The sequence below is a fragment of the Balaenoptera borealis genome (assembly GCF_965194805.1).
Source record: "Balaenoptera borealis genome assembly, chromosome: 8".
NCBI lineage: Eukaryota > Metazoa > Chordata > Mammalia > Artiodactyla > Balaenopteridae > Balaenoptera > Balaenoptera borealis.
In genome coordinates, this window is record NC_138865.1 from 120,722,539 (window position 1) to 120,743,993 (window position 21,455).

The window sequence follows — 21,455 nt, forward strand, 5'->3', positions numbered from 1 at the left end:
CGGTGGGCGGGGCCTGAGCGCGGCGGGCGGCGCGCGGCCCCTTTAAGGCGCGGCCGGGGCGGGCCCCGCGGCGCGGCCCCTTTAAGGCTTGGCCTACGTGGCAGCCGCTGGAGCCGCGGACGAGAAGCGAGGCCGGCCACCGGCACTTCCTGTGGAGGCCGCAGCGGGCGCGGGCGCGGGCGCCGACGGGCCGAGCGCCGAGGGAGCGAGCGAGCGAGCTAGCCGAGCCTCCCGCCGCCGCCATGGGCCAGAACGACCTGATGGGCACGGCCGAGGACTTCGCAGACCAGGTGCGGCCTACGGGCTCGGCCGGCCCCTCCCCCGGGCCTCCCGCCCGGAGCCCCCTCCCCCGGCCCGCCTCGGCCCCCTCTCCTGGATTTCCCCCGGGGCCCCCGCCCGGCCCGCCTGCACCCCTCGGGCCCGGCCCCGAGACCCCGGCCGCCCCCGGAGCCGGCCCCCGGCCCGCAGGGCCGCCCCGAGGCCTGGGCCGTGCCCTCACCCCTCCCGATCTCACCGGAGGGATCGCGCCCCCTCCCCCAACCAGGGCCCTCCCTCCTGGGCTCGCCGCCCGTCCCGGCCGGGGGCACCCCCAGACTCGGCCTCCGGGCCCAGCCTGCCCTGGCGCCGTCCCCCCACCCGGGCTCTGGGTGTGTTCCCGGGCCCCTGCTTCGGCGCCCAGCTCGGTGGGCCCGTCCTCCCCAGCCCGGCCCGGGCCATCCTAGAAGCCGAGGGGTGTCGGCGGCTGCCTCCCCGGCTCCTGAGAAGGGGCCCGAGGCCCCGGGGTGCGTGGGGCGCGTCCTCTGCGTTCTACACTGTTGGGTGGTCCCTGCACGCTTCTCCTTTTACTGGGCACTCTTCGGGGGCGGGCTGGGGAGCTGATCCTGAACGGGGGTTGGTCAGACTGGAGGCCTGGGGTCCTCCCAGAGGAAAGGGGGCGCCCTGGTATGCACCCCACTGAAGAAAGCCACAGTACTTTTTCTTTTCTCTTTCCCAGATGTGTTGGGTTCCTAGGGTCCCTTTGACCCTTCCCTGCGTTTTCCTTCCCTGTTTGGACTCTGCCCTGAGACTGAAATGAATGGGTATCTGTCTGTACACAAACCTGGGAGGAGGGGAAGCCTATCTTCCTGTCTTTCCCCTTCCAAGGGTGTACAGGTGGCCTTCCGAGCTACAGGGAAGCCCTTGAAACAGGCCCTTGAGTCACCATTAAAGGTGTTCAAAAACTAGATGGACAGAACCAGATCCTGGAAAGGGGAAAGGACGCAGCTTCCACCCTCTCTTTCGACCAAGCTTGGTCCAAAGAACGTGGTGGTGATTATTCAGTCGTGTACCTTTTACTTCTAAAAGTATCCCGTTATGTCTACAGACGACCAGCCCCATCTCTGCGGGAAGATCCACGTCTGGCCCAACTGTCATTCTTTCTTTGGTTCACTTAATGTGTGTGTGGCTTTGCCAGAGTTAAGAGTAGTGAGGTTAAATTCTTTATTTTTACGGGGGTGGTATTAATTCATCATACTCCGAGGCTGGGCGTCTTGGAAGGGTGTGTGTGTGTGTGTGTGTGTGTGTGTGTGTGGGCGCGCTGCGCGCTTTCTGATCAGTTATTGGTGAACAAGATTTCCTGTTGTTTCCCTTGAGGGATGGTACCTCTCTTGTGTGGCCTCCCAGTCGGGTTCTCCTATGCGCTACTTTCCTGTGAGCTGATATTTTAAAAACCAGTTTGGGGATAAAACGTATCAACTTGAAGGAACAGTTTTTCCTGAGGTCATGATTTTGTGTTTACAGACACAATCCAAAAATTGTATCCCTCTCAGAAACAATTCATATCGAAAGCTCTCAAAAGTCAAGTAGGCTTCCTTAGTTTGTCGGTTTTCATTGCCATAATCTTAGTGACCCAATTCTGTTTCCCCAAGTAGCAACTACCTAAGAAGATGGCTCCTTTTAGCCAAGGGAGTCATGAGAGCCTCGTACACTCACTCTGCAGCCCGGAAAAACCCTGGTTTTGCAAGTGAATTTCATAACCGAATCTAGATAAAATGTCTCCAGTCAAGTTGCTGCCAAGTATCAAATGATAAACCCTCCTACTGCCAAAAAAAAAAAAAAAAAAACCACCAGACTCTTTTTACATAATCCTTTCTTCTTTTCCTCCATGCATTTTGTTTGCCTTCAATGAAAGAAGCCGAATCTTGGAACCAGAAAGGCCCTTGAGGGGCACACAGGGTTGGCCTGCACCAGTTTACTATGGGAAGGGAGGCCGGCCGTGCAGAGGCTCCTGGGCTGGCCTGGGGCCACGGCCCCGGGAGAAACCCCGTCTCTGACCTCCAGGCTAGTACCACGCACAACGTGCTTCTAAAGCCTGGTGTTCCTCTCCTGGTACAAATGAAGGGAAATGCACAAAGCACTAGCATCGTAAGAGGGCACGCTGCCTAAAAACCGGAGAAACAGCGTGGACCAAGGCTGCGTCTGTCGGGCAGTGCAGGCTCCTGCTGTCAGTTTTTCAGCACCAGAGCCCACCTTGATGGTGACGGCTGTCAGCGGACCCCTCTGTGGCCCTCTGTGGGTGACTCAGGAGGGCGGGGCTCCGCGTGCTGTCACAACCAAAGTTCGGAGCCTCTTCTGGCGGCAGGCTTGGTGCGAGAGGAGGATGTGGACAGATAGTTGGGGGCAGAGCCAAAGCAATGGCTTCCTATGGACAAAATCCGGGGTGGCGCTTTTGTTTTTAACATTTACCCCCATAGTATTAAAACAATAAAGGTGCTGCGAGTCCGGCTTTTAAGATGAAAATGATCTAATTTGAAGGGACTGGGGAAATGTCATCAAAGTCACTGATCGTATAATATGACATTTCTAACCTTGTCTTCAGAAAACAAAAGCAAAAATGAAGTGACAGGATTTGGTCAGAAAGTCTGGGCTGCCGTGAACAGGACCTCAAAAGGGCCGTGTGTCCTCTGAGAGTTAGGACAATAATCCCGAATCTTCGATGTGCCCGCACTGGGCCAGGTCCTCCGTATATACTACTTCTGGCGCCCCCGGATCCCGGAGCTTGGCCATAGCATTTCCATCTTTAGATGCAGAGAGGGAGGTGTGTGTGGTCTCGCGCAGCACGTGGTGGGTCGATGTGTTGAGTCCACGCGTGGCTTGGCCGTCCTGCGACCTTCCCTTCAGGTCCGCAGAGGCGCGAGCGCAGGGTGAGTGGTCTGGTTACTTCCCGCTGGCAGGCTGTGCCCGAGCTGCCTCTTTGGCATCGAGCTCCTTGCCCTGGGTGGCCAGGGACAGTCCCCCTGCTGGAGAAGGTGCTGGGAGTGCTCTCTGCGGGAGCTGGGCATTCGGAAGCCATCTGAGACTGGTCGGAAGGAGCCGGAGACTAACGATCTCGGCAATCCAAAATTACGCACGTGCACTGCAGCTGGAACCCGCTGCCGGTCTGCAGACTGTAACTTGCAAGCACATTTGCACCGGTAAATAGGAGTATTAGCACTTAATGGGTTCTGCCTGGTGGTTCGTCACCAAGGTGACAGATAACCTGCATGAGGCCTTGCTCTCCAGTGTGGCCTTCGGTATTTTTTTTTTTAAATAAATTTATTTATTTATTTACTTATTTTCGGCTGCATTGGGTCTTCGTTGCTTACGCGCGGTCTTTCTCTAGTTGCGGCGAGCGGGGGCTACTCTTCGTTGTGGTGCGCGGGCTTCTCTTTGCAGTGGCTTCTCTTGTTGCGGAGCACGGGCTCTAGGTGCACGGGCTTCAGTAGTTGTGGCACGCGGGCTCTAGAGCGCAGGCTCAGTAGTTGTGGCGCACGGGCTTGGTTGTTCCGCGGCATGTGGGATCCTCTTGGACCAGGGATCGAACCTGTGTCCCCTGCATTGGCAGGCGGATTCTTAACCATTGCGCCACCAGGGAGGTCCCTGGCCTTTGGTATTTCTACCTGTCCTCTGGCAGGACAGAGCCAGTCCTGGAAGCTCTCACCCCCAGGAGCTCCCCTTGGCCTCTGGTCAATCGCTGGAGAGCTAGGATGGCCTTGGCAGGACACTGAACCGGGCGTACACAGCCCCCAGGTCTCAGGGCTCTGGATTAACAGTGCGTGGCTGGCCATCAGTGTGGTAGGGTTCTGGTGACAGTGGTGGGTGGCCGCTGAGTGTTTTCCTCTTGTTCCTTTGCTCTGTCACCCCCTCCCCAACAAGGGCTTCCTGCCTTATGCCAAAAAGGAGTGGGGAGAGGGCGGAGAGGAGCCGGCTGACTCACTCCTCCTTGCTCGCCGATCTTAGACAGGAGGTTCAGAAAAGCCACCCCGCCTCTTCTGGGGAACGGGGTGGAGGCGTGCGTGCGGGGGCTGTAGTTGGTGAGGCTTCTCCCGGAAGGTCAGGTGCAGCCTGGAGCTGCCTTCCTATTGGTAGGTGCCTTGTCCCACGTGGGTTTTTAGTAAAGAAAGCCAGGCCATCTCTCCAGCTCAGGGCCGCCTGACATCTCTTCATGGACCTTGAGGTGCTGCGTGACCCTACAGAGCAGTGCTCAGGGAGACTTACTGGGGGTTCGGGGGTCTCGGTGGACGCACATGTGTGAGTCACTGAGCTCCAGTACCAGCCCTGACTCAGCCTGATGTGCGGGAAGTCACCTGGCCGCAGGTTCTAATCTTCTGGGATGTGCAGGCTTGAGCTGGCCCTTGATAAGGGCAGCCCCAGTCCTCGGTGATCAAGGAAGTCTGACTGCCTCTTTCCTCCGCCTCCAAGTTCTCATGAAACAAGAATTGCAGACTGCTTTCCTCAGGTCCCTTTTGTCCTGAATACTAAGAGAAAGTAGGTTTTCCCGTGCTTTGTGGGACATGATCACCGTATTCCCAGAGTTATGTCCCAGGTCAGGTGTAGCTACCCCAGTGGAGCGAACGGGTGACCGCCACGGGTGCGCGGGCAGTAGGCAGCCCCCGGCCTTCGGGCCCTTTGTGTGAGCGGGAGGCCGGCTTAGCACGTGCACCGGCCAGGTGGCTTCTGGGTGCCTGCTTCGGGGGCTCTTCTACTGTGCCGGGGGGACACTGTCTAAGGCAGCGTGACGTGGGTTCAGGGGCCACACGTTGAGACCAAGATGTGTGTAGGCAATAAGATTAAAATTGGGTCTGGTCTCATGTTCTATCACACCTAGTTTTTTTCTTTCCTGTTCAGTGCAAACAGGTGCTCATTAGCGGGTGGCTGGTTAAGAGAGACTCTGGATCGGCCTGACGTATAAAATCGTCAGCCCTAAACCTAGGCCACGTATGACTTTGAAAATCAGATTCGTGCTTAGTTCAGAGCACAGATGCCTGAACTTTTGCCGTGTTTTTCCAAAGCAGAGAGACGTCTGTCTCCTTGGCGTGTCTGCGCGCGGAGGGAGGAATGAATACGTGTCCGAAGGGAACCTTCTCTCGCCGCTCTTTAATCCTCTTGACCCAGACACTCAAATTAAGACGCGTCTCGGAGGCTTTAAACACTGCCTCCGTCTCGTCTTGTGGGCTGCGGCGCAGTGGGCGCGCTCCCCCGGGGGCGCAGGGCCGCACGGAGGCGAGTCGGGCTCCGCCTGGGGGTCCGAGTCTGCACGGCCGTCCGGTGGGGCTCTGCCGGCCTCGCCGTGGCTTCTCCCCGGTTTCGACACCGAGCCGAGGCCTGTGTCGTCGCCCGGGCTCCTGGGCTGGGCCAGGGCATCAGAGCTGAGGAGGTGCCCTTCGTCTCTCGACGGGCTGGGTGATTACACCGTTGCTGGGCATTCTGCAATCATTCGGGCCATGAGGCAGGAACGGGAGCGCACGTGGCATCAGCTGTCCCCGCAGCCCCTGATCTGATGTGTTTCTTCTCTGCGTGGACTCCAGAATTCATACAGGAGTATTGGGGACCTCTTTTTTTTTTTTAAACAGGGTCCTTTCCCTTCCCTTTTCTCCTCTGCTCATTAAAGTTGGAAAGAATCTTCGCCACCATGGACCCAGCTGTCCTCACTTTTAGAAGGACAGTAGAGACCGCCCCCTCCCCACAAAGTAACGCGGTCTGTCCACAGTCCACAGTGTGCTGGCGGGCGGGTATCAGCCAGGATGAGAGCCCTGAGCTCCAGTCTCCGCCCCTGCGTCCGTGCCCGTACCTGCGTGCTGGACTGTCTGCGCGTCTGTCTCTCCCTCACTGTGACGCTGGCGCCGCTTCCGTGGGGGTCAGGGGCTGAGCAGACGCGACACCTCGGGGCTCCAGCTCCAGGACTGGAGGAGAGAGGACACCTGGCTTGTCACCTCTCTCTCCTCCCCTCCCAGGCCAGCCAGGCCAGGCTGCTGTGGCCCAGATCCCCGGAGGCGGCGAGGCTTCTCTGTGCACACCGAGCCAGAGCTGGCGAGCGGAAGGCTGGTCGAAGCAGCCCGAGGCTCGTTAACCCTGTTGCACAGCTTTAGCGCTTCCTAGGGCTTTAAGCAGCTCTTCAAAACACCAAACACCAAGAAACGCTCTTATATACACCTTTGTTTATCCCAACGACAGGTTTAATCGGCCTAAGAGGGGCTGTGACATTCATTCAACTGTCCCTTTGAGGAGTCAGACTCACCGATGCCCTTTAGACTCTGGCTCCTGACATGTCCCTCGTGTGGGTGGGTCCCCGATCTTTCTCCCGAGTTCCTGCTGTGTTATCGTGTGTCACAGGCTTTCTCTCCCTTTGTACCTCAGCTTCGAATGCTTGGTAAGAGAAAGTGCGTGTGGTCCACCCGCATGACGCCTGTACCTCAGCTTCGCCTTGCCTGTGCGTTTCCTAATCACCCGTCGTAAATGGCGTGGCCCGCAGGGAGCAGGAGGCGGCCGTGTCTGGAGGTGTCTGGGCTGTCACAGTTGGAGCGGGGGTTCCTCACGGCAACTGGTGGGTAGAGAGGCCAGGGAGGCCGCTCACAGCCTTCGGCGCAGGACGCCCCACGACAGAGAACGAGCTGGTGCAGAGGCGGTAGTGCCGCGGCAGAGACACCCTCGACTGGGTCGCCTCCGAGGGCCGGTTCAGTCTGTCGCTGGGCGAGTCTGCCTTGCCCACGCCCTGTGTCCTGGGGCAGGTCCACGCGTGACAACTGTAGTTGCCACACACACGGCAGCTGAGATGACGGAGGAGGTCGGGGACGGGCCCGTGGCATCGCCTTCGGGCTCCTTCGTCTCCGGGACGGAGGCTTGGGTGGTCCCGCGCCCGGACCCGCCGGGCAGTGCTGGGAGTGGGCGCCGGGCCCCTCACCCTCGGCTTTCCGCGGCCCCGCAGTTCCTGCGAGTCACCAAGCAGTACCTGCCGCACGTGGCGCGCCTCTGCCTGATCAGCACCTTCCTGGAGGACGGCATCCGCATGTGGTTCCAGTGGGGCGAACAGCGGGACTACATCGACACCACCTGGAGCTGCGGCTACCTGCTGGCCTCCTCCTTCGTGTTCCTCAACCTTCTCGGACAGCTGAGTGAGTGGCGCCGGCGCTCGGGGCTGTGCGTCGGCAGCTCCTCGCGCCAGGGCGGCAGCCCGGGCCTGGGAGCTGGGCCCGCCGCGCGCGGCTGGGTGCTCTGTGTGGTCCCGGCTGCGTTGCTCTGAGGCCCTGTGACCAGTGCCCAGAGCAGGAGGTGCTGGAGATGGGGGCGCCCGGGTGGGCCAGCGAGGAGCCGAGGCACCCCAGAGCCAGGGTGTCTGGGAAGGATCGACAGGCAAACAGAGAAGGGAGAGCATCAGACGCCAGTGCAGCTGCGTTGGCCTCGGGTCTGCCTTCTGCGCCTGCTGACCGTCTTCCGGCGGCAGCGCTCCCTCTCTTGCACGTTAGGGGGCAAGGACGGGACTTGCGCTTGCCAGCCTGTCCCGCAGCTCCACAGCTGAGCTTCTTCCTGATGGGCAGTGACTCTGTAAGCAAGGGACCCACTTTCCGGACTAGTGTTTTTGATGAGGAAAGGCCAGTGGACATGTGCGGGGGGCCCGTGCCTACCATGAGTCCTCCCAGAAGATGCTTTTTGCTTGGGGGGCGGGCGGTTGGGCTGCCGCTGCGCCAGAGCGCCCGGGGAGGTGGCCACAGCCCCCTGACCCTCGCCCCCCTCCTTTCCAGCCGGCTGCATCCTGGTGTTGAGCAGGAACTGCGTGCAGTACGCCTGCTTTGGGCTCTTCGGCATCATCGCGCTGCAGGTAAACGGCGCGTGGCTGGGGTCTCACCCTCTCTCTGGTTAGAGCAGAGCTTCTGGCGAAAGGCATTCGTGAGGACTCAGGCTCACTCCCCTCTCAGCCCTCTGTGTGTCTGCCTGGAACTCCTTTTCTCTTCTGAGAAATTGCTGGATTTTCCTCCATGCAAGCCGTGGAAGCTCAGGAGAGCCGGACAGCCGAGCACCCTGGGAAGGGGCCGAACTCCGGGCATCCACCTGTTGCCACTTTCCTGAGCTCCCTGTGACAAGGGGACAAGTCACGGGGTCAGCTGCAGCCAGGACGCTGTCTTGTTAGCATCCTAATTCATAAAGGAGCGCACCTAGCTACTCACGTGAGGTGTGTCACACACTTACTCCAGACCGCTGTCTCGGAGCCGTCATGTTCTCCACGACGTCCTGGGCTCCGCTCCGAGGAAGCGGGGGCTTGTTAGATCCGGGGCCACCACTGCACCCTGAGAGACACTGAGCTTGGGGCTGCCGGTGTCCTGAAAGGGTTTTGTGCGTCTTGTATTTAGATTCTCACCTATGCTGGAAGAATTGCCTGATGCTGTTAATTCTGTAGAAATACAGATCTGTTTGAAAATGCCGAGATTCAAGTTTCTCTCTTCTCTGTTCTCCTTAGACGATTGCCTACAGCATCTTATGGGACTTGAAGTTTCTGATGAGGTAGGTGCCTTCTGGCTGGTGACTTAGTGCACTTTCGTCATGTTTCTAAACTCAGTAACTGTTGGTTGAAGTAAGTTTCTTTGGGTCCAAACCATGCTTCTTAGAATCTGTAGTGGACGTTGGTGAAGCCTTTTCCTTCCCCACCCAGAGCCCCCAGGACAGAGGTGAGAACGAGGTCGTCCCTCCCGACCCCGTATCTCATGAGGGCGACGAGGGCCCAAGTGAAGCACTGGCTCCCAGGGGCCCAGCTGGTCAGCAGGAGAGCCCAGGCCAGGCCATCCCAAGGGTGGCGCGGATGCATCCATGTCCCCGGTCGTGTGGGGCTTCCCTGTCCGCGGGTGTCACCGGAGGCCCTGCTCCTGCCGGGGTCTCCCGATCTGGGCCGCCAGGCGCTCACGGAGCCTGATGAGCCTGAGCGACTGGCGTGGCCTGTCCGTTCCTCAGGAACCTGGCCCTGGGCGGAGGCTTGTTGCTTCTCCTGGCGGAGTCCCGTTCCGAAGGGAAGAGCATGTTTGCGGGCGTCCCCACCATGCGCGAGAGCTCCCCCAAACAGTACATGCAGCTCGGAGGCCGGGTCTTGCTGGTCTTGATGTTCATGACCCTCCTTCACTTTGACGCCAGCTTCTTCTCGGTAAGTGTTTCTGGCCGGGTCCCTGTCCTTCTAGAAGGGGCGCTGCCCCCTCTTCCCGGCTTGTGCACTAAGCATAGCTGAGGGGCCACTGGGATGGTCCTGTAAAAGGAAACAGAACACTGCCAAGCTCTTGTGCACCAAGAAGCTGCCTTTCCAACCAGTTAAGTCCCGAGTCTCCCTGACCTCGCTGAAGGGTCCGTCCAGGCTGTCGGTGAAGGTTCCTGGCACAGGCTCCTGTTTCTCTTTCCTTCCTCACGCTCCTGCCTTTATCGTGTCCTTTTTGTTGGGGCTGCAGAGTCGAAGGCTTTGTCCCTGTCCCCCAGTAGCTTACAGAGCTGCGGGGCCCTGGCCGGGCGGGGTCCCCAGGAGGGGCTCCTGGTGCTGGGGAGGGGGGAGCGTCTGGTTCTAAGCAGCGCCGGGGACTGCGGTTGTGACTGACAGGTCTACCGGGCTCAGACTGGAGCAGGTCCCAGTGAATCCCAGCCTGTTCATCGGAGACCTTTTACCCCTCCCCAAACCTTTCTCAATTCAAAGCGTTGCTTTCTCTGCTGCCCCCATCGCAGGAGACATGATTTTCTTCCCTGCTTGTAATGCCGGCTCTCGGCACGCCCTGAGTCACTCCACCCTGGCCCACAGACTGCAGTGACACGGGCAGCTGGAACCTGCCTGTTTATTTCCATTGCTTACCTTTCAACCTGTGCAGATTCTCCAGAACATCGTGGGCACGGCTCTGATGATTTTGGTGGCCATCGGCTTTAAAACCAAGCTGGCCGCTTTGACTCTCGTCGTGTGGCTGTTTGCCATCAACGTGTATTTCAACGCCTTCTGGACCATTCCCGTCTACAAGCCCATGCATGACTTCCTCAAGTACGACTTTTTCCAGACCATGTCGGTGATCGGAGGCTTGCTCCTGGTGGTGGCCCTGGGCCCCGGGGGCGTGTCCATGGACGAGAAGAAGAAAGAGTGGTAACAGACCCTCCCCGCCTGGCTGGGACCCGTGGCCGTCGAGGACTGGTTCGGGGTGGATTCGACATAACTGCCAGCATTTCTGTATCCTCTTCCCTCCCCTCCCTTGGTAAAGGCACAGATGTTTTGAGAACTTTATTTGCAGACACCTGATAATTGATGGCTAAATCTGCTCTGGACCCACCACCCGGTATGTGACCGCGCAGAGCTGGCCGGCCCGTGGTCAGCACCTCCCTCCCCAAGGCGGGCCGCGGCTTCTTGGAGTGAGCAGCTTGCTTGGCCGTGGCCTCTCAGTCCTGTTTTTTTTTGGTTTCTTTTTTGGGGTGGGGGACCTTCAAGCTGTACTGTGAGCAGATACATTTGTGTATCATTCAAAGCAGTCTCCCTCTTATTATTTTTTTTAAAGTTTACGTTTTTAGCTAAAACTACTCGATGATTTGGGGTGGCCCAGCCCAACATCAACACACTGGTTCAAACCCGCACCAGTGCCTTCCCCGTTGTTTCTGCCCTGCGTTGTGATACTTTATAGGGACAGCGAGAGCATATAGAGAAACCCCAGACCCAAAGAATAAGGCAGTGTCAGAGAGGCAGCCAAGGCTGCCGTCTAGGGTGAAAGGCTTTCCTCAGAGGCTCGGCTTGGATTGGTGCGGTTTTTATGGGGTGACGCCCTGGGAGCGGTAGTGGCTCAAGGTGCGGACGGTGGCCCACGGGGAGGCTGCCTGGAGCCCGCAGGGACCCACCCCCCAGGCCCGGCAGCACGTGGGCCTCGGACCCCCTGCGTGCCCAGCTCGGTGGGGGGCAGCTGCCACTGCGGGGGCCTGGCCGGAGCGGGGCGCTCAGACCGGTTACCTCACGCTGAGCTGCCCCAGGGCCACAGCCAGAGCCGGGCCAGCGCTGCCCACTCGTCTCCCCCGCGGGGCTCCCCAGGCTGTGCGGCCACCACTCCCCCATCTTCACGAGGCTGCGGCTTGCTCAGATTGTCCATTTGCTATGCTGAATGCAGCCCAAATTACTTTTTACGATTTGTGATGCCTTACCTATTGGATCTCAATCCTGTATCTCAAGTTTCCTAACATTGCCTTATACTGTGTTTCTCTTCCTGGGGCTGTGCGTGCTTCTTGCTGTTCTCCGCTCGTCCACCTCCTAGCGATGCCTCCGTGCCTCCCACGGGGAGTCAGGGTCAGACCGACACGGTGAGGCTGGCCTAACTCAACAAGGCCCTCCTTGGAGGCTTCTCGCAAGCCTTGCCTTGGAGCCGATCTCACCTTCTCCGGTTTGCTCAGCTAGGGGTGCAAGCCTGAGGGCCTCCCCAGGGCTGCTGGGGCCAGGCCTGAACCCAGATCCACGTCTACCTTCCAGGCCAGAGCCAGGGTGAGGTGGGGAGCAACCCCGCCCCGCCCCAGCAAAGCCCCTGGTCAGCTTCCCAGGGCAGGGGGGAGGCCGGCTCTTACCCACTAGTGCTCTTAGAACCTTTCCAGCACCCACCTGTGTCCCCGCCACTGCAGAGGCTCAACCCAAGACGCTCCCAATCCTTCCCCCAGTGGCCCTACTCCCCAAGTATTTATAAGTTCAGAGGGCTTTTCTACTTCAGTCGCTGGGATGCTCCCACACCAAGGGGGTTTTCTGACTCAGTGTCACCATCTGGGCAGGGTGGTGTCTTGATCTACAGCCCCCTCCCCGTTACCCCAGCATGATGGCCCTGATGAATGGCGCTCTTGGCCAGGTCGCAGTTGCTCCGTGACACAGTTTCTGGCAGGGTACGGGTCTTCTTCGGCCCCCTGCTAGGAAGACCTTTCTGGTTTGTAAAAACTGAGATTGACCCTGGTGGCCAGGTGGCGTGGTGGCCACCAGGCCCGCCTCCCCTGGCCCTGCGTGGGCTAGTGCTCGGGCTGGGAGTCGATGCCTACTTGGGGAGAAGAGAAAAACAGGATCTACCAATTGGTTTTGGCACAACGATTTCTGAAAAATTTTTTGCTTTATGGGGGAGATAGTTATGAATCTCATTTTACGCTGTATTTTATATCTTAGTTGTGTTTGAAAACATTTTGATTTTTGGAGACACGTCAAAATAAATAGTGGCATTTGTATGCAGTGTGATCCTCTGGTGTCGTCCAGCCAGGTGGGGACCAGCCAGGGCTCTCCTCGGGTGCCCCCTCCGGGGTCCCTGCTGCTTCCTGGGGGTGTGGGTGAGACCCTGACATCCGCGGGTCAGACCCCCCGGCCCGGCCTTCTGGGGCAGCAAACGAGGAGTGGATGGACTTCCCACCAGTTAGGAGGACGCGCGGCGGGCACCTTGAAGAGGAACACGGCGTGGATGCCAGGAGGGTTCTCGAAAGGCTCTCAAGACGTGTTTTCTCCAGCAACTTTCCATTAACCTGACTGTTTGAAAGAGCTGAAGCTCTTAGGTTTGCGGTGATGACTCTTGAACTTCTTTTTCAACGAGCCAGACTGCTTCTGCTGCACAAACAGAGAATTCCGATCAGTGGAGGCGCTCTGATCTGACGCAGGGGTGCTGTGAGCCCGGCCCCCCCAATCCCGGCCCGCAGAGAGGAAGAGGCTTTAGTGGAAACTCCTGGGCAGCAAACCAGGAATCAGCCCCCCCGCCCCCATTAGAGCAGCCTCGGCGCTTATCTTACGTATCCTTAGCTTGAGATTTCGGTTGTGAGAAAGGTGTTTTATTTTTCTAAAGAAGCTGAAACCATGGCTAGAAGAAGCCGCCGCCACGCCGGCAGCCCTGGGGGTGGCACCCACCTTCCCGCGCTTGAGGGCCCGCTCCTGGCCCACGCCCACGGCCTCGCTGTCTCCAGGGCCCATCTCTCTGCGGCATCTTGGCTTCTCGTCCTCATCCCCCGTCAGGAAGTCGTCAGTGCTGTCCCCGTGCTCGGTCCCCCCCAGGTCCTTTTTGGTGAACAGCTCGGCTGGAAGGAGCAGAGGTTTGGGCTGCTTTAGGTCGAGTCCCCCACCTGTGCCGGGGGTCAGCCGGGCCCAGGACCAGAGGACACACACCGGGAGGGAGCTGCTGACGCAAACCGGGTGGACGGTCGCGACCCGAATCCAGAGGATGGGGAGGGAGAGGGGGCGCGTCCCAGCTTACGTGGGTACAGGTCTGTCATGCTGTCGTCACTGTCACTTGGGGCGGCGCCGTCATCGCTGGACGCGGGTTCCCAGAAGGCTTTTCTAGGGCCAGGTGGCCCGTCACTGCCCTGCTGGTCTTGCCTCCTCCTACTCTTGTGCCGCAGGCAGGCGGGCACGAACTCCACATGCTGCTTCTGACACGCCTCGTCTGGGAGACAGACGCGCACACGGCCCGGTTCCCGCCTCGTCTCCCCACAGCCCTCCGGGAACAGAGCTGAGCTCTGCCAGGGCCCCCAGAACCCCCCCACCCACAGGTAAAATCGGCAGAGGAAGGCGGGCGCCATCAGCTCGGTTCCTAGCGGGAGAGCAGGGGGGCGCGTGGGGACGCGGGCCCGGGGCAGGAGGGTGGCGAAGGCCTCCCTCTTCTCTCCTCCCCGAGGAGGACGCGCCTGGAGCATCTGTTCTCTGGCTCCAGCCGGCCACGGCCGGGAGGGCGCTGAGCGGGCACAGGAAGCCAGGCCAGCCTGTCACCCGGAGACTGAAGTCCCCTCAGGCACAGCGGCCGGGACCCCCGCTGGATGGCGGGGCTCAGCGAAGTTGGTGCCTGGCCCTTGCCGACCCTCGGCTCAGAGCAGAGAGCGGGGACGAGGCGTCCACGGAGAAGCCTCGCTGGAGCCACACCGTCGCCTCCTGCGCCGAGGACTCGGGGCAGCCGGCTGCTGGAGCTCGCCCTGCATCGGCTCTCACTGTCCCCCGACTCCGGCCATCGTCACTCACGGGGTGGACAAGCCCTGCCGGGCCCCGGCCCTCTCGTCACCGCCCACCTGCGGGGCCCCCTCCACGGCCGCACGGCCGCCCCGTCACCAGCAGAGCGGAGCCCACGCGTGGCCAGGCGCCCCCGCCACGCGCTCCGCTGCCAGAGCGGCCCCGGCGCCTCCCCGGCCCGTCCCAGCGCCTGGGCCCGGCCTCGGAACCGCGCCCCTACTCATGGGGAAGCCCAGCCCCTTCCCGCCCTCGCCGAGCAGCCGAGCAAGGCGCCCAGGAGCCCGTGTCCCGCCTCCGCCGGCCCCCAGCCTCCTCTCTTCACTGCCCAGTAAGGCCTTCCGGCTCGTCCTCCTCGCCTGCCTTCGGGTCTTCAGGCCCGCCCGCCCCGCCCCGCCCCAGCCGCTCCTCCTGCCCCTGCCTCGCTCGGGGCTCGGGGCTCCCGGCCCGCTCTGGCCCGCTCCGGCCCGGCTCTGTCCCCACCTCGCCGCCTCCGTCAGATCTCAGGTCACGCTTCAGCCCTCCCCTGCCCTCCGGGGCCGTCTGATGAGGCTACCGCTCCGTCCCTGAAACTCCTCCCTGCCTCAGACACGACTGCACCGGGCTCCTCGGCTCCTGCCCGGGGCTCCTCGGCTCCTGCCCGGGGCTCCTCCGAGCTCAGTCCCGGCCCTGTCACCCGGCTCCACGCGATGCAGACGCTGTGTCTGTGTCACCGATCTGCATCATCTGAGGGCTGGTCCGTGTTCCCAACGGCCACCCGCCCTGATCCGCCTCCACTTGTAACGTTCGAAGGAACTTGTGCTCTTCCCCAGAAAGCCGTTCTTCAGACTCCGCTCTCCCACCCTCGTGATGTCATCAGCCACCAGCTGTCACACCAGAACCTTGGGAAGCACAGCTGGTTTCCCCCCTCTCCCTCACTGCCCCCGTCCACTGATTCTATCCACAAAACCGTTAGAAACCTCCCACATCCTTCCATCTGCCCTGCCAGCACCTGGTGACCCAGCCACCGGCATCTTCACCTGGGTGACTGCACAGCAACCGGGTGGCCCCTCCCCTCCCCTCTCCCCTGGCAGCAACATGTGATCCCGAGACACAAACAGATCAGGCCAGTCCCTGCTTTAACCCTTCCAGGGCATCCCCACTCCACGGCTGCCAAGACTCTCTGTGGTCTCATCCCCACCCGCCTTTCTAACCCCACCTTGCCTGGTGGCACAATGGCCGTCCACCAGACACCCCCCCAGCCAAGCGGAGCACTCGCCCCGACCCCCCCACAGTCCCTCAAGTCTCAGTCTAAAGAGAAACCCTCCGAGAGCCTCCTGTATAAGGCAGGTCCACCTGCCTCGCTTCTTCACAGCACTTAACACAACCTGCATCACTTCGGAGTCCGCCTCTGGCTCTGCACCGTCTCTACCGTCGTCCCTCTCCTCACTGTGCTGGGACCTGGCCCACTGCATCCACCAAGTACCACCGAAGGATGCCCGGGCTGCTGCTTCTGCGTTCTAGGGGTGCCGTCCTGGGGGAGGGCAGGCAAGCACCCAGACACCCGTGTCCCGCCTCGGCTACTTACATTTCTGCAGAGCCCTCTGGTATCTCCGGCCCTGGGTGTGCCTCAGCACGTGCTCCGGGGACTTGTTGATGTGCCGCAGGGTCAGTTTGCAGAACAGCTGGTGCCTAAGGGGACAGTTCACAAGCAAGAATCCAGAGCCATGGTTCTCCACCCTGGCCTCCCCCACACAGACTGACAGGGGACGTCTACCACGTGGTTTGGGCATCAGGATTCTTAAAAGCTCCCAAGCAACTGCAGTCCACAGCCCGGGTGCAGAAGCACTCATCCAGGCAGACTGCGGCCTCTCACCGTCTGCCTGGAAAACAGGCCTCACCAGCCTCGCCGGACTCTGCTCCAGCACGAGAGGCACGTCGGCGAAAGCCTGGCAAAGTGCTGGATAGTGGGAGCGTCTGCCATCCCCCTCTTCGTTTTGACTACTATTGTCAACCGTGCGCTCCCAGCTAAATCAAAGCTCTCCTTTAAACTAAAGATAGGGAAACGACCGCATTCAGAACCTCAGGTGACAAAGCACAAGCGCTCCACTCCTCCTGAAGCAGAAAAGCCCAGGTGACAAACCTCACGTTTACAAAAAAGCAAACATGCACGGGGGACAGGCCTCACTTGAGATCCCAGGTGACTCACAGCTCCAGGACGCCCACCTGGGTCTCAGGTCTCCTATCTCACGGGAGGGTGGGCGCTGCAGAACAGGCCGCGTCTTTGAGGAGCGCTCACCCAGCGGGGAGGGGTCGGGGCTTCGGAGTCTACCCAGCTCCGGCCAGACTCAGCACTAGGAACTGTCCCACCCTAGGCCTCCCCGGCAGTGCCGGACCCGCCCCGGCCACGTACGGGTTCTTGGTGCTGGGCACAATGTGCGGCTCGAACTCCGCGTAGTCGAAGGCCGGGGAGGCGCGGACCAGCCGCCGGTACTTCTTGCCGCGGGTGTAGACCTGGAGCTCCGGCAGGCGGCAGGGCAGCTCGTGGCCTGTCAGAGCGCACCTCACCTGCGGGCGGGAAGGCGGGGCGGTCACGGGGTCCGGGCGGTCGGGGGTCCCGGGGCCCGTCTGGGGGGTCGTGTGCCCCCAGCCCACCTTGCGGGCGCCAGGCTCCAGCCGCAGGCTCGGGTGCTCCCGCAGGAAGGCGCGCACGTCAGCCGGCGGCTCGCTCATGGCTCGGGGCGCGCGGAGCTGGAGGCCGAACGTCGTTCGAACCACGTGGGCCGGGGGCGGGGCCGGACGGCGCCCCGGAAGCAGAAGCCTCCAGATCCCGGAAGCGCGCGCCCGGGCTGGGCGATGGCGGCGGCGCGGCGGGTGGGGCTGTGCGCTGCGAGGCTGGGGCCGCTGCTGCGTGCGGCGGGCGCGGGGCCGGTGAGCGGAGCGGGGCGGCCGGGCTGGGGGCGCGCGCCCGGACTGGACGAGCTCAGCCGGCCCCTCGCGTCTCCGCAGGCCCCGGCCCGCGCCGTCCGGAGGAGCGTCCTTGGGGTCATCTCGCGCCCAGGTGAGGACTCGTCTAGGGGTGCCCTCGGCACCTGGGAAAGCCGCCCCGTTCGTCCGTGCCTCCGCTTTGCCGGGGCGCGTGGCGTCTCGATAAGCCCTGGAACTGCCGCCCGAGCCTCTGAGTCGGGCTCTGGGTGCGCGCGGGCTCTGGCCGGCGCTGTCGTCCGCGCTGCCGCCCGACACGCTCGGCCCGAGACGTGCCGTAACCGCCCCACGGCTCCTCGGGCTGATGCGGGGCCGACCCAGGACGGAAACTGTGTGGGCTCCTAAAGGAAAGCCTGGCTAATCACCACAGTTTGCATGTTGCCTTCAAGGCACAGCAAAGGGTATTTGTGTGTAGAGTGCTGTGTACACTGTAAAGGCACGTTGCACGCCTGCTCCAGGCCTGCTTTTTTACAAACCTCAAGACCCGTGATGCTTTCCGTTGATGGGACTCACCCTCTGAGAGCTTAAATGTACTTCCTGTGTTCGTTTTGCCAACTTTAAATTTATGAACGATGAAAAAGAACAGCTGTTCTGAGAGTTCTGTAAACCACTCTCCTGAGTGTATCACGTTCTGTCTGCAGAGCACAGTAGCCCGTACCCGTGCGCCCTCATGACAGGATACATCTCAGCATATTCTTGCACGAAAGGCGTGAGGTGGTTCCATGAATTACCCAGGGTCATGGTTGGTGGCAGAGCCAGGACTAAGCCCTGGATCTCATTCAGTGGGTGAATGTCCACTGAGTGGGTGTCATGCGCTGGGCACTGGGTTAGGAGCTGGGCTGGACGCAGGTGCTGCTGGTGGGCTCCCGACTGCACGTGGTGGCCTGGGCCCTCCTCCTGTACCACGTTCTCTCCGGTAGTCATGGCAGCTTCAAGGAATTGGCTGCTCCAGTTCTTTGTTCCAGGGCTTCCGGCCCCATGCCCGTGTTGTGACATCTACTAGGGTTGGTCTGGAGGCCCAGCAGGTGTGGCAGCTCTTCAGCCGGAGCAACTGCTGCAAAAACAGAAGACGACTCCTTCCTCCAGTGGTTTCTGCTTCTCATACCTGTGACTGCCTTTGGCCTGGGGACGTGGCAGGTAAAGCCTGACTTCTCGCGCTCCTGGCTCTGAGCCCTTGACTGTGCTGCCACCTGCTCGGGCTTATGCCCTGTGTCCATAGGTCCAGCGCCGGAAGTGGAAGCTACAGCTGATCGCAGAACTAGAGTCTAGAGTTATGGCCGAGCCCATCCCGCTGCCCGCAGAGTGAGTGTGTGTGGCCGCCCACCCGGGGCTGGGCTCACTTGAGGTCAGCAGTGGGGCCTGGCTGCCTTCCTGACTCTGATGGGAGCCCTCAAAATCAGTGGTCCTGCTAGGCTTCCTGTTGACACCCGACTGCCCTTGTGAAGCTGCCTGACATACGTACATAGAAAGATCTTTGAACCTGGGTTTCGCGCTTTTTCCAGACCCAGTGTAGCTGAGGGATCCCCCCACAGTGCTGATGGCCTTCTGCAGCAGTAATTCTTAGCTGGAGGGGAGGGCACGCGCATGTCAAGTCTGGACATGAGAACGGTACTGTGAGAAAATGCACAGGCATTCTACTGCCTTCTCCCCTCATTTAAAAGCACTGTCCTAGGAATTCCCTGGTGGTCCAGTGGTCCAGAACCCCACGCTTCCACTGCAGGGGGCCCTGGTTCCATCCCTGGTCAGGGAACTAAGATCCCACAAGCTGTGCGGCACAGCCAAAAAAAAAAAAAAAAAGGGCAGTGTCCTAAGAGTGCCAGCTAAAATCACAAAGCTTTCCAGTCAAAGGAGCAAACAAGTGGGTCACATTCGGCTTGCAGATGACGGTTTTGGCCCCCCGTATTTTATCATGTTCACACAGGAGGCCACAGCTTTTTTTCTTGAAAACGTGGACTGTTGAGCAGCACAGATCCACGTTCCCATGTGGCATCAAAGGGATCAGCTTCCCCCTTTGGAGGGCACATCACGCAGACCCCACTGTGGCAGTGTGTCACCTTCTACATTGCTTCTCAGGCCACGGTGGGCTTCGTGGTTTGCAGACCCTTGAGAGAGTTTGTCTTCCTGCCAAACCTTGCTTGGTCTCAGCTCCTGCCCTCCCTCGTAGCCCGATGGAACTGCAGAACCTGGAGTACAGGCCAGTGAAGGTCAGGGGGCACTTTGACCACTCCAAGGAGCTGTACATGATGCCGCGGACCATGGTGGACCCGGCCCGGGAGGCCCAGGAGGCCGGCCGGCTTTCATCGGCGGCTGAGAGCGGTGCCTACGTGGTCACTCCCTTCCGCTGCACTGACCTGGGGTGAGTGGGACGCGGGGGAGCTGACTGGCCTGGCAGATGCGGTCCTTCCCATCTCCTTCCTTCTCAGCCCCCAACCCTGGGGAATCCAAGAAACCCAGACAAGCTCGACTCCTTGGGAGCTTGAAATGTGTAATTCTGACATTATTAAGCTAATTAACTTGTTACTGAACAACACCTGCCTGCTGAGCTCTGAAGGGGAAGGAAGGAGGTGGATGAAATAGGCCTCTTTGGAGAAACGGTCGATGAGTGGCCCACACGTTTAGTGCTTAGGGTGCAGCCTGAGGGGCCAGCAGAGGAACTCAAGAGAAAGGAACCCCCAGCCCTGCAAGGGAGGGAGTCGACTCGAGGAAGGCTTCCCAGGGGCTCTGGGTCAAATAGTGAGTGAAGAGATGGGCAGAGTATCCCAGGGGAAGGAGATGACATGTACACGATGGGGGCTCTGCAAGATCGGTAAGTAGAGCAGCTTCCCAATGGTAACGTACAAATGAAACCCCAGGTCCCTTGTCAGCCCCAGCTTTCTGGTTTTAGGTCTGGGATGGGCCCCGATGCTGCAGCTCGGGGACTCCCCTGGTCAGGATGGGAGATTGGGGGCAGACACGCGAGGCAGTAGTTGGAGGCGGCGGAGCGCTGTTGGTCAGTGGCTGCGTGTGCAGCAAGTGAAGCACAAAGCAAGCAGAGGCCGCTGCTGCTGGTGATGGTGGCGGGGAGGCCCCAAACCTACAGCACTCACGGGTCGGAGGCACCCCCTCCCCCCCAGCTAGCTCTACTAACTCTTAAACCCTTCCTCGTGCTGTGGTCCGGGAGGTGCCAGAATGACCATTAGTGACCACCTTTATTCAAAAACCGTCCCCTACCTGAAACGGCGTGCTTTTACTATTCTAGAGTCACCATCCTGGTAAACAGAGGGTTTGTGCCCAGGAAGAAAGTGAATCCAGATACGCGGCGCAAAGGCCAGGTAAGGGGCGTGAACCTGTCCCCCGTAGGAGCTAATCCAGGCTCCACGCAGGGCCCCACAGAGCATCTCACCCCTTCCTGGGCAGGTTGAGGGAGAAGTGGACCTAGTCGGGATGGTGAGGCTGTCGGAGACCAGGAAGCCCTTTGTTCCTGAGAATAACCCCGAGAGGAACCAGTGGCATTACCGGGACCTGGAGGCCATGGCCAGGCTCACAGGCGCAGAGCCAATCTTCATAGATGCCGACTTCAGTACGCTGTGACCAGCCCGCCCCCCGAGGCCCTGTTCTACCTGCCTCTTGACCCTGGGCACCTCCCCATCACTTCCGGCCCAGCGCGGGTGTTGGTGGAGTGGGAGCGCGCCTGACGTGCGCTGAGCGGAGGGCAACACGAGGGGGCTGGCTGACTGGCCACTGCGTGCCAAGCAGCTGGTAGCACAGGCCACGGTGAGGACACAGCCCCCTGTCCCCGCAGAGAGCACAGTCCCCGGAGGACCCATCGGAGGGCAAACCAGAGTCACGCTGAGGAACGAGCACGTGCAGTACATCCTCACCTGGTGAGCCGGGGCCGGCCACTCCTGCTCCCTCCACCCTCCCTTCAGCCCCTGACACTGTTCATTTCTTTCCACCCAAGGTACGGACTCTGCGCGGCCACCTCGTATCTGTGGTTTAAGAAATTCCTAAGCCGGACTCCTGGTGTGTGACGAGCTTGGCGGATGTAGCCCTGTCCCTGAACAGCTGAAGCCACTTCAAGAGATTCGACTGACTTTAGGCTGATAACGTGTTATTGGTATAAATAAATCTCTACATCGCATGTGTAGCGCCTTCCTTCTACCCAAATGAACCAGATCTGGGCTTGGTTCAGAGTATTCAAGGTATTCAAATACTGCTTAGCTTTTTCAAAACTGGACCAACACGCAAGTGGCTGCCCTATGAGGGATAAGGACCCAGGATTTAC

At 60.3% G+C, this 21,455-nt stretch overlaps 3 protein-coding genes across 8 annotated transcripts; 2 read left to right on the top strand and 1 right to left on the bottom strand.

The window, feature by feature from the left end:
* The first annotated feature begins 88 nt into the window (after positions 1–88).
* Positions 89–10,528, top strand: SURF4 (surfeit 4). Its single transcript, XM_082403560.1, has 6 exons — positions 89–290; positions 7,223–7,409; positions 8,037–8,113; positions 8,750–8,793; positions 9,238–9,424; positions 10,128–10,528. Exons 1-6 carry the CDS (start codon positions 243–245, stop codon positions 10,392–10,394), a joined length of 810 nt encoding a protein of 269 aa, XP_082259686.1. The 5' UTR covers positions 89–242; the 3' UTR covers positions 10,395–10,528.
* Positions 10,529–12,346: 1,818 nt separating this feature from the next.
* Positions 12,347–16,993, bottom strand: SURF2 (surfeit 2). Its single transcript, XM_082403564.1, has 6 exons — positions 16,862–16,993; positions 16,620–16,774; positions 15,795–15,898; positions 13,485–13,673; positions 13,142–13,308; positions 12,347–12,844 (listed from the first exon to the last, which is right to left on the bottom strand). The coding sequence occupies exons 1-6, from the start codon at positions 16,937–16,939 to the stop codon at positions 12,761–12,763; spliced, it is 777 nt and encodes a 258-aa protein (XP_082259690.1). The 5' UTR covers positions 16,940–16,993; the 3' UTR covers positions 12,347–12,760.
* Positions 16,994–17,035: 42 nt separating this feature from the next.
* Positions 17,036–21,311, top strand: SURF1 (SURF1 cytochrome c oxidase assembly factor; the record flags this gene model as incomplete). 6 transcript variants are annotated; one of them, XM_082403554.1, is made up of 9 exons in its annotated part: positions 17,048–17,137; positions 17,216–17,267; positions 18,195–18,328; positions 18,411–18,493; positions 19,356–19,547; positions 20,430–20,502; positions 20,588–20,750; positions 20,973–21,054; positions 21,132–21,311. In XM_082403554.1, the coding sequence occupies 9 exons, from the start codon at positions 17,063–17,065 to the stop codon at positions 21,199–21,201; spliced, it is 924 nt and encodes a 307-aa protein (XP_082259680.1). In that variant the 3' UTR covers positions 21,202–21,311. The 6 variants fall into 6 exon arrangements, with proteins under 6 accessions (XP_082259681.1, XP_082259680.1, XP_082259682.1 ...); XM_082403556.1 differs by having other exon boundaries at positions 17,048–17,080; XM_082403558.1 differs by having other exon boundaries at positions 17,063–17,267.
* Between the last annotated feature and the right edge of the window lie 144 nt (positions 21,312–21,455).

Bases quoted from the DNA above. Each gene is read 5' to 3' on its own strand.
- SURF4 (XM_082403560.1), top strand. From the start codon at position 243: ATGGGCCAGAACGACCTGATGGGCACGGCCGAGGACTTCGCAGACCAG. The intron at 8,114-8,749 runs GTAAACGGCGCG...TGTTCTCCTTAG, and splicing joins TCGGCATCATCGCGCTGCAG to ACGATTGCCTACAGCATCTT. The intron at 9,425-10,127 runs GTAAGTGTTTCT...CAACCTGTGCAG, and splicing joins TTGACGCCAGCTTCTTCTCG to ATTCTCCAGAACATCGTGGG.
- SURF2 (XM_082403564.1), bottom strand. From the start codon at position 16,939: ATGAGCGAGCCGCCGGCTGACGTGCGCGCCTTCCTGCGGGAGCACCCG. The intron at 15,899-16,619 runs GTACGTGGCCGG...CTGTCCCCTTAG, and splicing joins GTGCCCAGCACCAAGAACCC to GCACCAGCTGTTCTGCAAAC. The intron at 13,309-13,484 runs GTAAGCTGGGAC...TGCTCCTTCCAG, and splicing joins CATGACAGACCTGTACCCAC to CCGAGCTGTTCACCAAAAAG.